Below are 12,258 nucleotides of genomic sequence, written 5' to 3'. Positions count from 1 at the left end.
GCTAAACACCAATCCTTGTCAACAGCACTCAAATCAAGCAAGCAGGTTGGATTTTAATACTTTTTCCACCGTCTTAAGTAGTCACATGAATGGCACTCACCCTTTTGCTTGCCAACTTATCGGTCAATCTCTGTCATCGCCACGATTCAAATATCTTTCAATATTCATTAAATAAGAAATGTAACTGTGCTGTGAAATAAAAATTTTAATTATGTCTTAAAATTTCATTGTATATTTTTCTTAAATCTATTAATAATTAATGTACTAACATAATAATATATCAATAATTTCTTTACGTGGTTATTTTATATTTTCTATAGTTATCATAGTTATGACAGGTATTATTTAAAAGTTTGAATTTATTTTTTTATGTACCTAGTATGATTGTAACTCTATTAATATACCCTTATTACACGAACAGGTTTGCAGACTCGACAACTCCCATAGACCGTCTGGCCCAATCGATAATTATTAATGAAATTTTGAATATTTTCTATTTTAACATGATCTAACTTTATGATTGAAGTAAAACAATACGTTAAAAGTCATAGGTTCTGGAAATACTGGTAGTTGGAAATACGTTTATAAGGGTAGCTGCCTTATAAGTAATCATTATTTAAGACAATAGTAATACAAAACAAAAGTAATATGCTTATTAATGCTACTTATAACTTGCCCAAATAGGTAAAATATCGAATAAGTTGTGATAATATTTGAAGTATTACAATATGAAATAATTACAAGATAAAAAGAACTTTTTATAAATAAAAGTTTTTAAATTTTCTGTTGAATCATATAAACTTGACTTGACTAGCTTAAACGATCAAAAAAATTTGTACTTGATATAAATAATACTGAAATGTCATTTTGACACATCATATTGATTTCCATGGTAACGCACGTATATATTAATAATTTATTTGCTAGGACCCCAGACCCCTAGCAACCAATAATGGTGGATTGGATTACGGATTTCTTCCGAAATAACTTTTCATACAAAAGAGAATTAACTGAAAATGAGTTAAATTCTACTCAAAGATGGCTAAAAGTATTAAAAATGCATTGGCATCGTGTTCTGATATATTCTAAAAGTTTCAAATGTCTAGCTAGTCGGGAAATCAGTTAAAAATCGATTGCAAGATTTGTACCAGATAAACAACCACCGGACAAATAAGAATACGACCTAATAAAAACGTTGTAATAAAAAGATACTTAGTGTAGCCAGCAATCTGACAAAATAGATATTTTTAGTTCACTTGTAATTTTTAACACTGGCAACACAACGTACGCGATTAACCAATAAAACAAGCATCGAGTCGCATTGGTACTTGCATCGTTGCATGTAATTTCTATTTAATAATTATATATTTCTAAGACTGACGATCTCTTACGATGATCGGGGTTTAGTCTGCGAGCTTGGTCGTGTAATTTGGGCATTATATAAAAAAAAGTACGTCATCGTCACTGCATCATCATTAAAATTAATATTTAATCTGGATTATATTCTAAAATATAGTCATTATAATAATATCTTCACTCTTCAGTCATCATCACTATCGTCGCCGATTTCCGGTTTAATAATTCCAAGTCTTTTCGCCACGGACTTCACATTTGCAATGACCTCCTCTTGCACCAGATTAAACGACATGGCCAGCAAAGATATTCCGAAGAGTAAATAAAGCGAACAGAGAGCGATGGATACTTCGGAATTGGCCTTTACGCCCTGGGCTGGAACGAAGTCTCCGAAGCCAATCGTCGTCAGGGTGATGAAGCAGAAGTAGACGGAGTCCAGGAATGGCCAGTCTTCCCACTCGCTGAAGAGGAACGCGCCAGCAATTATGTACGAGACGACCAGGAATACGCATAGCCATATTGGGACGGGTTTTATCTAGAAGAAAGAAAAAAAACTTTAAAATATTGATTCGTACATACGAAATGCATTGGCTAACAGTTTACATATTTTGATATAGAAAATATAACATTCCAAAACCACATGAATGACAGGAATTTAGCCTAGGAGTTCGGACTCATGAAGGGCCCAGAATGCCGGCTCGATCAGAAAAGTGAGATAAACACACATCACAAATTTGCTTTAATAATAACAAAATTCGCCAGCGGTGCTATTTTACGTCAAGACTATTAACATTTTAAAATATGTTGCTATTTGATGCAATTTTTGATTATTGTGTGTGCAAAAAAAATTAACCGAGACTTATGTTATGCAATTCATAGCTTAAAATTGCTCTCCTGCAAATTCATCATTTTGCAGTTCACAGGTTATGGGATTAATGATAATGACAAGTTTAGGATGGATGGTAGACGCGACGTTCGTTCAACCGTATCAGATTTAGCGCAACGAATGTTGAACAGATGCGTTTTAGATGAGTCACTCTGTGGTTAACGCGGCCTTGTTTGTATCGTATCAGATAGACCGCAATAGAGTCTTAGCTTTAGTAACTAAACTTAACTTAATCACGGTCGACTCATGACCCATGACTGCTGGTCGCCTGGTCTTGCGATAGTAACTGGGATTTTTAGTAGGTAGGAAAAAGGAATGAGGGCCAACGTAATTGACCCAACCAAATATGTACACTGAATATATTATTTAATTTTACCTGTAACACTATTTGAAAAATGCTACTGTAGAGTATCACATTGCCTTTTTGGACGTAGATGCCATGTATACAAATTTATTTTAATGTTTGTACAATGAAAACAAGAATGCAATTCAGTCTAAGTAAAGTTAATATGTCGTTTTTTTCTGAATCAGTACAAATCAAACCAAAAATTCACTTTTAAGCAACAGTCCTACATATTTCACATTATATATTATAAAAAAACAATCATCTGAAAACATAATATTACCTGACTTTTCGGGTTCTGGTAATAGCCATCTTCATAATCATCAAAATCATTCTCATATTTTGCTTGACGATGCACAGAAATTCCCATTGGAGACATTATCCTTGCCGCTGGAGCTGTGAAACAATTAGACAAGACAAGACTTAAAATCTTAGAGAAGCGTCATATTTTATAAAAACATTGTTAATTGTTTTTAGCTTAATATGTATATTTTTAATACCTAGTTCGCTAAAGAAATCTCAAATAATTTATACTTTATGAATTTGGAGAGTTGGATGAATGAGGTGCGTTAGTCATAATTCCTAGTTTTCAGAAAAAACTTATTGAAACTTTTGGTATCTTTACTGTTTTCATGTACCACGTAATAAAATGTATTAATGCTTTTAGGTGCATACTATTTCTTTATTTATTTTATCATGGCGTATTCTAAGTAGGTATTCCATAATATAAACTTCCACAGAGTGGAAGTTTTATTAACAGATTTTGGTTTTTACGAGAAACAAATGTTAGCTTCTTGCTTAAAATAATAATATTAGGTCCATACACTGATCTAAACACACGTTGAAAAGGAACATGTAAATTTTTCAGACCCGGGATTCGAGCCAGGGTCTCATGACAATAAAACCTGACACGGTAATCGCTTGACTAGCGTGGGTGTTTGCTTATTGAGTGGGCAATAAATATTTTTAAGAAATTCACTTCGGATAATGATAAATTACACTTGCGTTAGAATGAGTTTAGTTGGACCATTGGACGTTGTTTTATAAATTCTTAAAATATAGTCTACTTAGCTCATTCGGCGAATTTTCATGTGCTTTATAATAGTTGTATTTATTTTTTATATATACTGTTTATTTAATTAGTACTTTTATTATTTATTTTTATTCATTTTTAAGGCTTTTTCTTTGTTTTTCGTGTAATATTGTTAACGTCTTGAATTTTTAATTTGTATTTTATATCCGTATTTATTATATCGACTTTTAGCCGACAGTTTTAGGCGACATGGTAAAGGCGGATTCGAAAATTTTAAAAACAGTATTACACCATAACATCCCAATTTCATTCACACCACTTTTCTATCTAGCTCTCAAATACATAACATATTATTTAACTTTGATTTTTTTTGTCTTAAGATTTAAAAAATATCAATTAATATACATAGATCTAACTTAAATTTCTTACCTCGTGCCCTCTCCCTCTTTCTTTGTCTAGCAGCCCTCTGAGCAGCTAGCTCTGTCTCGCTCACATAGTTATCGAGTTCATCATCATAATATGGACTAGCTTCATCATCATCGCTGTTCCTCTCAAATCGACTTCTACTTCTTCGATTTCTCCTTCTTTCATTGAAATCTCTGTCCACATCTGGGGAATATCGCTAGAATACCAATTCGATATAAATTATTAATCATTTTCACATTGGTGATTTTGATTAAGTAAGGTTTCAATAACTTACATTGTTTTAATTATTAGTAAGTATGTCTAAATTTTAAAATACAACTATATTCTTATATCTCTTATACAAGAAGAGTAATAAATAGGACGTGTAAATTATTCTAAAATAGTATGTATTTATTGTGACAAGAAATACTATAAAATGAGTTTTTTACAGCGCTCGAAATGGAAAAGTTCACGAACCGGAGCGCTCGATAATTGTCTGAAGATATTAACATAGTTATCAAATTGTATGTGTATTTTATAAAAATAAGTGTGTGAGCTAGCTTAAACGGTCAAATTATTTTTTTTCATAAGACAGAGCAATACTTGTATCGATTTTAAGAACCGGAACGGCGCTCCGGTCCATTTCGAGCCCTGGTTCTTTTTACAACATGAATCTTATCCGCCTTACAAAAAGTTTCGTAACAGATTTTTATTTTGCATTATATTTTATATTTACTATATTTTCTGGATGGAGTATGAAAATTCAGAAACTGTGCTGGATGGGTCACGTAAATAGAATGCCAGCTCACAGTTGCCAATAATACGGGCTATGTATGTAGCCCCCGAGTGAAAGAAAGGTTCCAGATGGACTAAACTGGGATGGCTAGATAGCGCTTCGGTGCATTTAAGGATGATTGGCCAAAGCAACTGGAATGCGTCGACGCTTGATTGTCCAGGCACGAAAAATTGTTGTAGGAAGCCACGACTCGCCAAAAGTGACAATGTCTGAAATGGTGATGAGATTTTAAATTTAATTTTAATAATATTGTTTAACGACTGAATAGGTAGGTGCGTATACGATTTGCAAAATAAATTAAAATACATGTTTCTTGAAGACAAAATTAATCATAAACAGGTTTGCAAAACTAAATGCGATTATCATCAATGGCACTCAAATCGAGCGGGTAAACAACTACGTCTGTCTCAGTCAACAAATACGGAGGTATGTAGGTATAACAGATGTTGATATGAGTAAATAAATATACGAGTATGTTAGCCACATCTACAACATGTTAGGATCAATCTTTGGATCTTGACACACATTAAAAAACAATATTTGGTTTTGCCAAATATTCGAAACCCAGATCCAATAAGTTATAAGATAATGCGGTACCGCTTGGCTATTGTAGGCGCTGAGATACCTTTATAATTAAATTTAATATCGACTTTAATTTTTAGAAAAAAGTCATAACTTGAGATCCCACACTTTTATTTTATTATTATACAAAAATCTTAATAAAAATAATAATCTACAATCTCAAGATATTGTATCATCGTTTATTTATTTTAGCTATTAAATAAGTTATATTTTTTGAAGTTATACTTCTTTTGGGGCGTTTGGTAGAGAGTGAAATTGAGAGCTGCGCGCACACTGTTACGAAAGTGAGCGACAGTATGAAGTTAGCTGCGAATCAGTCAGTTGTATACAAACGCAAGTTTGATAATAGTTTTGTTCCGTTGCCTAGGCAACAGATTTATTATTGTCGGCCATTAGAAATTTCTTACGTAAACAAACGATTAAACGTCAGAGTGACAGTAAAGTTGTTACTTTAAAATTAAAACAACGAGAAATAATCATAATATAATTTAGTAATATAAGTTAAAGTGTATAGAAATAAACCAACGGCACTCCAATAAGCGGCCCTTTTTCTTGAGTGTATAATTTAACAAGATAATTAAGAGCTAGTCGAAGAATCTAGGAGGTTATCACAAGTTTTGTTTTGCTACGTCAAAGAAGTATAACTTCTAACGTACGTACATAAGTAAATTTCTTCCATAACTTACCTGATTAATCCTCGGACTAACTCCCTCTTCCACGTCCAGGTTATTTCGAAATCTATTCGCTCTACCTTGTCTCAAATCTCTCTCAATTTTCAAATCATCTCTAGTATTCGAATCTTCTCTCTCATATCTCCCCCCTGTTGTATCTCTCTCTTTCCTTAGGTCTCTGTCACTTCTATTGCCGTCCTTTTCAAATCTAGGACTTCTCTCTCGTCTATTAGTTCTGAATTCGCCTTCTATGTATAGGTCCTTTCTGGGATTTCTTGGTAGCGATTTACTTCTTGGAGCCGGCATATCGTCTCCACTGTCCGCATCTGGTCTGCCATATAACTCTTGGATAGTTTTGCCTTGAATAATTTTAGAGAATAACCACATAAAATTTGAATATTGAATTTTTAAATAAACATAATTTTGAAAACACTTCTGAGAAAATATATAACCAATAGAAAAAAATAGTGTTTGAAAAAATACGACACCCAGCAGGAAATTAACCTGAATCTGTCGGGTTTCGCGCCCATGCACATAGACCACTATGATATGGGTATCATACTTAATTACGACAAATTTAAACTAATGGCTTTTAATACTCTCTGCGGACCTATTCTATACACAAGCCTGCTTTCGGTCCGCTACGGCAGCTAAATAGGGTAATAAAGTATCGAATTATTTACACTTGTTGTAATAATTACAAGAAGTTAACCATCTGAAATGTCAAAACTGTCTAATTGTGTCGCTGAGTTTCAAAACCCACTGTAAACTTTTTCATTGTGTTGAGAAAATCAATGAAAACTTTTTGAACTAAAAAGGTTTTTGAATATTTCAGTAGTGTTATAGCGGGATTCGATAGACATATTGATTTTTTTTTCAAAAATGATAGTTAATCGTAGCGGCTTTTGAAAGAGGCGATAAAATTTTAAGAGATTTTAATAACGAATCCAACGATATATACATATCTTAATTATTTCAAAAAGGTGTTTTGAAATTTAGCGACACCTATAATATCGGTCTCTTAAAACATAGTACGTTTTGTAACAATTATAACTAAATTATTGTACATGTTACAATAAGTGTTTATAATTCGATACTTTCCTACCATATTAGTAGTGGACCGAAAGCAGCCTTGTGTATAAATAGAATATACACGCTGAAGCGTTTTACAGCAAAAAATCTTGGAATGATCCGTAACGTCGGTTAGTAATTAAAGTAATACCTACTTAGATTTAAAATACAAAAGCCGATCGCTAATAGTAGCTCAATTTAGAAAACGCTTCAGAGAGTATTAAGAGCCAAAGTATTTTGTATATAAAATGTTATTAAAAATCCGATATATTTTTTAACAATATGGGTATTCCCATATATATTGGTAATACTCTATTAAAATAAAATGTTTAGTAAGAATATCTTAAAAAATAGTAAATACCTACTTAATTAATATAAAATATCCATAATATATATAATATACTAAATACTCCGGGAATCCAATCCCAAGCCAAAATTCTGATCCCGGATTTCAGGATTACAATTTGACAATCCCGGGATTGGCATTTTTTTCCTTTGTTAATATAAAAATTTCATATTTACAAATAACATTGATAAAATTGACATTTATTGTTAATATTGTACACGTGCAATCTTGGAAATACTTACATAAGTTTAATGGAGTAAATAATATTGTAATATAAATAATAATGTGAATTTAATATGAGATTGCTATTTCTGATAGTAAAGACTTAATGAATGTGTGAGCGAGATTTAAAATAGTAAAGCAAATCATGGTGCACTTATGGCCTTTCCGCTTCATAAATCTTATTAGTCAGCCAAATATGAAACTGCCAAAAAATTTATGGGTGGAATTATTTTGTTAAAAGTGCTAATTGTTTTTTTTCCAATCTTTCTCATTTTTATTAATTTATGTGAAAAAATAAAAATGAATCGGCGACTTACACATGGGTATAAATCAAACTTCATTCAAACTCAGTTTATTTCTAATGTAATTATTTGTTATAGTTTCGTTTTTATTTTATTTTCCATAAAAATTTATAAAAAAAATCAATCCCGAAAGTTTCGGGACTATGTTTATCAATCCCGGGATTCATAGGTATCAAAAATAGCTCGGGATCTCGGGATTGGAATCCCTACTTGTAAATATAATCATAAAATAAGTAGAGAATAAGTAGAAAATTGTTATATAATTAGTAGGTAGTTTTTTTCAACTGAAACCAAAACTCAGAGTTTTTCACAGGAACCGAATCTGGGCCCGAATATTTTTTGAATAAAGGCGGGTCCTAACAACTCTGGAATGTATACAATAAACGTGACAAAAATTTCAACTCGCGAGACTGAAATTCGTCGGTTTACAAAAATGACATCAAATACGATGTGTTTATTTGTCATACAGGGACAAATATCAATAGCAAACAGCCCAAAGGATAAAAAGTTTATATATAACAAAGAACGCGTTATAAACTACGTGATTTCATTTCCGTCAAACGCAGTCAGCTTTTCATTTGTTTTCATTTCAAACAATTGAGCTTTCATGAACCGCAAACTAATAACGCCGGCTCCAAAAGCTCGCCAAGCTTTTTCAAAATCACATAATATTATACTAACTTTATATTGTATATTGTCCACACAATGAGAACGGTTTATTTTTGAACATCAAATAACAAAATTTTATAGAATGCTATAACTGAATAAACCGTACTGAATATTACTGAAAATACGGAGAGAATTTAATTATATTTACAGTACATACGTATAAATAAAAAATGTATAAGAGTATTTAAATCAAAACGATTATGACGCCATTGGCTTCAAAGTCCGTTACCTTGTGAATATTTATTTAGAGATAATTACAAATAATTTCAAGATAAAAAGAACTTTTTATATACAACGTTTTTAAATTTTCTGTTGAATCATATAAACTTGACTTGACTAGCTTAAACGATCAACTGTGTGTGTTGTACTTCATAGAAATACTGAATAATGAAATGTCATTTCATATTGATTTCCATAGTAACGCACGTATATATTATTTAATAATTTGATTACTAGGACTCCCTAATAACCAATAATGGTAACGAAATAACTGTTCATACAAAACAGAATTAACTAACAATGAATTCAATTCTACTTAAAGATGGCTAAAAGTACTAAAAGAATGTATTGGCATTGTGTTCTGATATTATATTCTAAAAGTTTCAAATGTTTAGCTAGTTGGGAAGTTAGTTAAAAATCGATTGCAAGATTTGTACTGGACAAACAACCACTGGACAAATAAGAATACAACCTAATAAAAATGTTGTAACAATGGCAAATACATTTTGGACGGCAAATATAATATTATATAACTTTGCTTCATCGTACATCCACCAAACTGTATCATTCTTCTATTCAGACATTCAGGGCGTCACTGTGGTCGTTTAGTACCCCTTGAGTACCACTGTATGACGAATTTGTCCAGACGTTGTCCACTTGTCAAGCGATATGTACTGCCCATCGGTATTTCATCTGCTTAGCGAACTCTTGTCTGTCCCATTATCTATTGGTATATTTTGTAGTCTTTTTGCGTTATGCCCAACATGCATTTTTCCATAATATGGTCGTATTTTTTTTTATTTATCTTACATTAAGGGTATATGTTTTACATACATATACTCTGAGCACTGGTAACACCATTTTGGTAGAATAGTTTTTGCTTAATAGTCGGTGGAAGGTCTTTCAGGTTGAAAACATCATATATACCATCATAAATTGACATTTGTTATCCGGATCGATATAGTTATTTACCCGCTTAATATTAGTGACATTGATGAGGATCGCTTTCGGTTCAGCAAAGCAGTTTATCATTACTTTTGTCTTCAAGACATTTATTTATATCTAAACATACTATGCGACTTTCATTTGCAAGTTCCTACATCCTATTTTGAAAGCCATGACAACTTCGAATGAAAGGCATGAAAAAAGAGTGATTTATTTGACGTTAAGTACAATTATATTGCTTTTATAGTTTTTTTTTGTGGTTTTACCGAGGTTTTGACAGCGACTGATTGTCATATCGCTTTAAACCATCTAGAGGAGGATCCGCCGATCAGGTCCTCACGTCAATTCTGATAAAGAACTTTACAATATTGTCAAGCTCTTCCGTCTTACCCACCGCCAGGGCACCTTCCAATTAGTTGAAATTCTCAAAGATATCCGCAATTAACACCTGTATTCTGTGTCGTTTATATTTAGGACATTGTACAGCTATATTATGTACAATGTCTTCCTAAATATCACATTCATCATAGAACTGCAAATCGCTTCTTCCCATGAGAACATCAAATCGTTTACCCATTGTGTGTCCTGTTCTTAGCCTCAGTATCAGCTTAAGCTCATTTCTCTTCAAAAAGACTCTACAAACCAAGGGTGGTAGGATGAAATTACTCCAATACCCCTATTCTATGGATTTCTTTTTATAGGGGGGTGGTGAAAATCTATCCACATGCTTTGGCACATTTTATTTATGGTCTCATTCCAGTCCAGGTTTTGGCATCCCAGATTTCGCTCTTACAGTTAAGTTGCCCAAATAGATCGTCCATAGTTGCGGTGACTAATTTGGGTGAAATCGTGTCACCTTGCCGGACACCCTCGGTAATAAGAAACCTGCAAGATCGCTGGTAGTATTACTATATTTTTTTACGACATTTATAAAGCGTGTAGAGATTCCTTGATTGTACAAGTCGTGTACAAATTTAAGGTTCATTGATAAAACCAATTTTACAACGTTTTTATTAGGTCGTATTCTTGTTTGACCGGTGGTTGTTTATCCAGTACAAATCTTGCAATCGATTTTAACTAACTTCCCGCCTAGTTAGACATTTGAAACTTTTAGAATATATCAGAACACGATGCCAATGCATTCTTTTAATACTTTTAGCCATCTTTAAGTAGAATTGAATTCATTTTCAGTTAATTCTGTTTTGTATGAAAAGTTGTTTCGGAAGAAATCCGTAAAAAGTAAAACGCTATTATTGGTTGCTAGGGGTCTCGGGTCCTAGCAACTAAATTATTAAGGCTATACCTCAGCTGAGGCATAGTCTAAAAAGATCATGACTAGGCGATGCGCGGATTGCGAGTCGCGGGTGCAAATGACGCAAACCGAACGAAATATAATTTGTCATAAAAATTCAACATGCGTCCTTTTTATGTTATGTTTATTGTTATATTACTAATAATAATTGTACATTCATTGACATGTTTTCTTTTTAAAGTACATGCGGAACGTTTTTAAGTAATTTTTACACGATTTAAGAATATATTCGTCCGACTCCATCACAAAAGAAATTGACGTGCGAACAGGTCGACGATTCCTCTCCGAATGGCATCGTGGCCCAAATTTCGTTCCACATAGTGTTGAATATTATTTGCCGTTTCACTTATGTACGCTCTTAATATATACGTGCGTTACTATGGAAATCAATATGAAATGTCAAAATGAAATTTCAGTATTCTATATTTATTCAGTATTTCTATCAAGTACAATTTTTTTTGATCGTTTAAGCTAGTCAAGTCAAGTTTATATTATGATTCAACAGAAAATTTAAAAACGTTGTATATGAAAAGTTCTTTTTATCTTGTAATTATTGTTGGTATCGCTTTCGTATATGACGTATTTGCTTATAATATAAACTCAATGCGAATAATTAACTATTATAAAAGTATTATATAAAAAATGTAATACTATACCTACTAGCTTTACAGTGCAGACACTTGATTGATTCTACCAGATTAACTTTTAATGACATTCCCTAATTAGGTTGATTCTGTTTCACGTTTGATAAAACCTGTTATTTATTCATATTTTTTATTAGTGTCACGTTTTCATCTATTTATTTATTTTCATTACGTCAGTAAGCCGGGAATATTTCGAAAATAAATATACATTTATATTATTATACTTAGACATATTTTCACTACTGAATATTCCAGCAGGGTTATTTTAACGTGATATAAATTCACTCAAAATTAATAAAAAAAAAAGTGATAAATAATTAATGCTGTATATTGACGTATCCGGAAATTTGTACGTAAACAGTTCACCGCATGACACTTATTCGTGCGCCACAATACGTGAAACATGAATTCGTGTAACATTTAATCAAATGACAACTTCTTCGTTAAACATTTCACCGT

The 12,258-nt window shown here is 32.2% G+C and overlaps 1 protein-coding gene across 1 annotated transcript in view; it reads right to left on the bottom strand.

Moving 5' to 3' along the window:
* Window positions 1-1,113: 1,113 nt before the first annotated feature.
* LOC147069759 (uncharacterized) overlaps window positions 1,114-12,258 on the bottom strand; it is a 281,909-nt gene continuing 270,764 nt past the window's right edge. Inside the window, exons 9-12 of the mRNA XM_085950269.1 lie at window positions 6,085-6,428; window positions 4,045-4,237; window positions 2,866-2,978; window positions 1,114-1,888 (exon numbers count right to left, since the gene is read on the bottom strand). Of these exons, the coding sequence (XP_085806395.1) occupies window positions 1,541-1,888; window positions 2,866-2,978; window positions 4,045-4,237; window positions 6,085-6,428 (998 nt within the window). The 3' untranslated portion in view covers window positions 1,114-1,540. The remainder of the gene's footprint in view (window positions 1,889-2,865; window positions 2,979-4,044; window positions 4,238-6,084; window positions 6,429-12,258) is intronic.

The sequence above is a fragment of the Rhyacophila brunnea genome, unplaced genomic scaffold, assembly GCF_057557595.1.
Source record: "Rhyacophila brunnea isolate RB1 unplaced genomic scaffold, BYU_Rbru_1.0 scaffold_23, whole genome shotgun sequence".
Classification (NCBI taxonomy): domain Eukaryota; kingdom Metazoa; phylum Arthropoda; class Insecta; order Trichoptera; family Rhyacophilidae; genus Rhyacophila; species Rhyacophila brunnea.
The sequence above is the reverse complement of the archived record's forward strand: the minus strand, read 5'-3'. Positions and strand labels throughout refer to the sequence as shown.